At 40.5% G+C, this 5768-nt stretch overlaps 1 protein-coding gene across 1 annotated transcript in view; it reads right to left on the bottom strand.

Annotated features, from left to right (window-relative positions):
• LOC129680448 (histone lysine demethylase PHF8-like) overlaps positions 1-2401 on the bottom strand; it is a 2679-nt gene extending 278 nt beyond the window's left edge. Inside the window, exon 1 of the mRNA XM_055612084.1 lies at positions 13-2401. Coding sequence (XP_055468059.1) covers positions 13-2401 — 2389 coding nt within the window. The remainder of the gene's footprint in view (positions 1-12) is intronic.
• Between the last annotated feature and the right edge of the window lie 3367 nt (positions 2402-5768).

Raw genomic sequence — 5768 nt, 5'->3', positions numbered from 1 at the left:
CATCATCATCATCATCATCATCATCATCATCATCATCATCATCATCATCAGACTCCAGAGTTAAGTAGATGTGATTAGCATCCTTAAAGCGTGCTCCCAACCTTTTCTGATCCTCCACGTTTTTTCCCTCACTCTTGGTTCTCCAGTATACTAGACGCTTGATGGGCCATTTCCCTGAGGTGTGCTGAGAAACAGGAGTGTTAGACACTGTGCCCAAGCTGAAGCTCTCTTTGCCTTGGTTCTGCCCACCACTCCAAATTTCCTTTAGGCCAGAGGGAGCTGGTGAGGGTGGAGAATGCAAGTCAGCCAAAAGCGCAATGTTCTGGAGAGCCCCCTTACTGTTGGAAGAGTCTGTTTTCTCCGTGCGAACACAGCCAGGTCCTCCTGCCTGTCTGCTGGTGTTAACCGCCTCAAGCACTCTTCCAGGGCCACTCCCACTCCTAAGCCTGCCTTCAAAGCCTTCCACCATTTCTTCATCTGTTCGAGAGTTCTCCCCAATGGTAATCTCAGTTTCCCCCGGTTCAAATCTCTTTTTAACCTGCAGCTCATCATTTGTATCCAAGTCGAATTTGTCTCCCATGACTTGGTCTTTCATTAACCTTGAAATATCTTTCTTCTTTGTTATTCTGGTGCTCCAAGAATTGGAAAATCTCTTCACCGTCTTGGTATTACCATTAGCCACTAATGAAGCCACCACACTGTCATTCCCATCAAAGACTTTGGCAGGTTTTGAACAATCATCTGATGCATTCAAGTAGGTACTAGTGGTGTTAAATTCTGTGTTTAGGGAAGACTTCAACTTCGGTACTTGATGATTGCTTGGCTTCATGAGGTTTTGGCTATGCTGGCCAGCAGGCACCAAAGCCGGACTCTGTTGGTCCTTTTGTTCTGCCTTCTTTGAGAGGTTCCTATACCTTGAGGCTTTCTTTTTTGAAGCCCTTTTGGAGGGCAGTGCTAATGTAGATTTGGATACCGAAGTGGAACGAACTGGCCTAGTTAAGGAAGAGGAACTGGTGGGGAAGAGTTGCTGGAGCCTGGAAGTAGTGTTCATCTTCTGGGTGTTCTGTTGGAGGATATCTTCAAGCAGACAAATCTCCCTAGCCAGATCTTCAATGAGCTGTACGGCCTGCACTGACTCCGGAATCTCATTCTCATGTTCTGGCAGAACTTCTTTCCTTGTCCAGGTTTGAAAGGCCACGTTCAGAGCTTTGCTGCCACGAACTAAGTAGGATGCAGGGTACCTCCCATTCTCTCTTAAACCTTCAAAGATGTCTAGGATGTTCTTTCCCACATGCCAACAGATGGCTTCGAAGCTGGGGAATTTAAAGCGGTCTGCTGTATTCAGCCGCTTCTCAGTCTCATAGGCCTTGAGCTGCATCTCAATGTTAAGACTGTGTAAGAAGTTTCCGGCGAATGCTAGGCAATCCACAGGGGTCAGGGCAGCATGGATCCATCCTGTAGGAATGAAAAGTGTCTGTCCTTGCTTCACAGAACACTTGTAGCACTTATCCACTTGGTCATCAAAGAACATCTCTTTTCGGTTAGAGGAGTTGATCCAACACTCAAAAAGAGTCAGATTAGCATCGGTTGGGTGGATCAGGTAGAAGATCTTTTCACCGGTAAGCACATGGTACCAGACTGAAGTACCACCAGATTCAATGTGAAAATCTGTATAGCTGCCCTTAACACTCATAAGACAATATTTCTGTAGCTTGGGTCTCTCAAAGCCACACTCTTCCGGCCTTAAGTTTTCAACCCAGGAAAGCTTACGAACTATCTTGGGCATCTCTACCATATTAGAAAGCCTGGTATTAGAGAATTCCAAACTAACAACATTAAAGACCTTTTCTCTCTTCTCACTGTAATAATATTTCACAAAATCCCCTAGCATCATCTTGCAGTTAGCCTGACAGGCCACGTCAATCACATCAATCTCTTTGTCAGAACCAACAAACTGTTCCACATCTCTGACAGTGAAGGATGTTGGGGGGAGTGTCATCCCCAACCCATCCTTCTTTAAGACAAGGATGGGTACACCGAAGCTACTGTCTTCCAGGAATTCCACTGTCAACTGACTTCCTGTGGGCTTTAAGATCACTTCCTCAGAGCTTTCAAAAGTTTTACGCTGGAGATGGTGGATAAAGACAGGGCTCCCAGTCTTCACGGGCTCCCTCTTGAGAGCTCCATGCTCATTAGAAGAACCACGCCACTTTTTCATAATGGAAGGCCCATGTAAGACCTCACAGTTAGGGCAGTGGTAGATGTCAATGTCAGCAGCTTTCTCTTCTTCAATACCAACGCAACTACCATGAAACCAGTCCTGGCACAGATCACACTGTATCATGAAGAGATTCATATCATAAGGCTGTCGACAGAGACAATACACAGGCACCGAGGCCATTTTCACAGGGTATATGTCAAGGTTTGTGGGGTTAAACGAGGATAAGAAGGTAGCAGCAAGCACCCTCCCTGGATGATGACAGATCACTGGGACCCAGCCTTTAGAATTTCCTTCTCTGAGAGACAACAGGGAGATAGTTCTGTGCCTTGACCTACCTTTGAGCCATTCTTGGCCAGCTTTCTTTGGCTCTAAAGTCAGTGATAACTTTCTGGAGTTTCATACACAAACCTGAAGGCTCTCAAGAAGCCCCTGCAACCTCTCTGTTGCTGGGCTCTTGCTTCCCAGGTTCTAGAGCTTTCCACTCCCACTATTATGATGCAAACTACAGCATAAAGAATGAGGGCGGGGCTTGGAAAGAGACCTTTCATCCCCCAAATAGAAGAGACCAGAGATGTAGAAATCCTTCCCTGTTGACTCAGGTTATTAGAAAATTACCGTAAAGTCTTTAAAAACAAGGTAAGCAAGACTAGCCACTCAAGTCACAGTTCTGGCGTTGGGTTCTAAGATGTACAATGAACCTTTCCTTCATTTTTAATGCCATTCCTTTCCAATCAGTAAGGCATATCATTAGCCCTAAACCTGAAATAAACCTCAATTTCGTGCACTTTATACATGCCAGGGATGGCCTCATACCCCTGATGACAAAATAGATCTCTTCAAAATTGCTGTAAATGAAAAACAAGAACAACAACAAATCTCTCAAAACCCTGATACTAGGTAAAGATTTTTTTCAGCACCTCCAAATGTCAAGCCTCGCTTGCCGGCAGTCACCACAGGCTCTCTTGTACGCGCATTTGATGAGAGAGTTCATCTTAGAGTCTTAAACTAACAAGAATATCTTTGTAACCCCCGAAACTTAAGAGAAAAGTTTTATTCCTCCATGACTGAAATAAAGCTTTTCATACCCCAAACCTGGCAGGAATGTCATCTGTTGAAAACCCTACATGGACCTCCTCGGTCTCCAGGCTCCAGGGACTCCTAGACCTGAGCAACTGAATGAGGCCTAGAGTCTCAGCTGTGAGGTGTCACTGCATAGAGGTCAAAGGGGCCAGCTCTGCCTCCACAGACAGCATCCATTGAATTATAGGACTGTCACAGTAAAGCCCGGAACCTTGGCCCACTTCTAGATCGCAAACTACACTGCTTTGTGCCTATAGCAAGCAGGTATCTCAAGACAGCCTGTGAGATGCAATTCCCCAGGGGTTTGTGGGAGGAAATTAGGGGCTGCATACAGGGAGATCAAAAGTATAACTCAAGCTGGAGGACCTGAGTTCACTTCCCAACCTCACAGAGTGGTGAGAGATGACAGCTATCAAAAGCTGTCCTTTGACATCCTCAAGTTCTGTAGTAGAATACTCACACATTTAACCAATTATACATATAATATTACATCATAGTGTATGTTATACACAGTACATCATATACCATAATTTAACATAATATAAGATAAATTACTATCTAATCTGTAACATAATCTATAATAATATCTAAAGACATAAACAATAATATGATTTATAATATATAACATGTAACATATAATGTATATTAGGAAATATAAAAAATTTATGATATATGATTGATATATGATATGATATATAATATATGATGTATGATTGATATATGATGTATGATTGATATATGGTATGTGATATATGACATGTGGTATATAATATGTGATATACATGGCATATGATATATGATATTTAACATACACTGTATGTTATTTGATATATAATATAGAATGTATTGTATAATATATAGCATATAACATGTAATATCTGACATAAAATATGCAAGATAGCATGCACAACATGTAATATAATATTATAACATTATATGTTATGTTGTTATAATATTAATGTTATATTAATACATATAACTACATTATAATATAATTAATATAATGCAATACAATACTATGGTATACTACATTATATTATATTATTATTATATTGTATTGTATTGTATTATATTATATCATATTATATTATTATACAGGGCCTATATATAAATATAATATGTTATATTATACATAATATGCTATGTATTGTATTATATGTATTATGTGTTATATGATTGTTATATAATTGCTTATTTTTATATTTATATTAGTATGTTATATTGTCATATATTATCTATGCTATAAAATATGTAGTATGTAATATATAATATAATTCTATATTATAAAATATATAAACATCTAATATAATATTAGACTATAATTAATTATGTTCTCATATGGAAAAAGCCACCTGGGACATCTGACCAAAAAACGGGGATATGGAATTGGTCAAATAGTTGTTCGGACATTGCTTAGATACCATGTGGATGTTTCCCCTCAATGCAGCAAAACGAATTTAAAGACTCTGTTACATGTAGTCATTTATTGAGCAACTATTATGCCAGGAGCTATTATAAAATCAATGGTTACGAAACAGAACGTTTCTACCCTGGTGTTGCTCAACATTGCATTTCTGTGCTATACGGAATTTGATTTCAATACTACCCTCTTTATGTGCTGCCGAGCTTAATTTAATTTTTTGTTTTGTTTTGTTTTTCAAGACAGGGTCTCTCCTTGTAGCCGTGGCTGTCCTGGAACTTGCTCTGTAAACCAGGCTGGCCTCGAACTCACAGAACTCCACCTGCCTCTGCCTCTAAAGTGCTGGGATTAAAGGCGTGTGCCAGCACTGCCAGCTTTAATTTGAAATTTTTCCTTGAGACTTCTGCATCTGTGTTCATCACATACTAGGTTATGTTGCTCTGGGCTCCATCCAAAACTGACAGCTTGGCCTGGTGAGATGTTCGGGCCCAAGCTCACATGGTGAGCTCACATGGTTCAAGCCTTGGACTCACGTGGTGGAAGGAGAGAACTGAGTCCCACAAGTTTCCTTGAACCTCCATACACTGTGCCCATACAGAGAAAATAAATCAGCAGGTTTCTCATTTTTTAAGGAAAATGGGTGCTGTAGAGGTGGCTCAGCAGTTAAGAGCAGTTTCTGTTCTTCCAGAAGACTTGAATTTGATTCCCAACATCCACACAGCAGTTTACTTCAGTCTTTAACTCCAATCCTACATGATCAGATGTCACCTTCTGGCCTTCACAGGCATCAGACATGCAAGAGGTGCACAAGCGTACATGCATGAAAACACCCATACCAAGAAGACAAGAAAATGAAACTAAATAACAGAATAAAAACCTGACAGCCTTCTGAATTGTCGGCACGTCTTCTTTTAAATCCATAATGCTTTTGTAGTTTTGTAGCTTTCTTCCTTTAGGGTCTTAAATCTATCTCTGCATCTCTGTATTTACCTATCCATCTATCTATCTATCTATCTATCTATCTATCTATCTATCTATCTATCTATC

Source organism: Psammomys obesus, unplaced genomic scaffold, assembly GCF_907164565.1.
Source record: "Psammomys obesus unplaced genomic scaffold, mPsaObe1.curated_primary_1811, whole genome shotgun sequence".
NCBI lineage: Eukaryota > Metazoa > Chordata > Mammalia > Rodentia > Muridae > Psammomys > Psammomys obesus.
The sequence above is the reverse complement of the archived record's forward strand: the minus strand, read 5'-3'. Positions and strand labels throughout refer to the sequence as shown.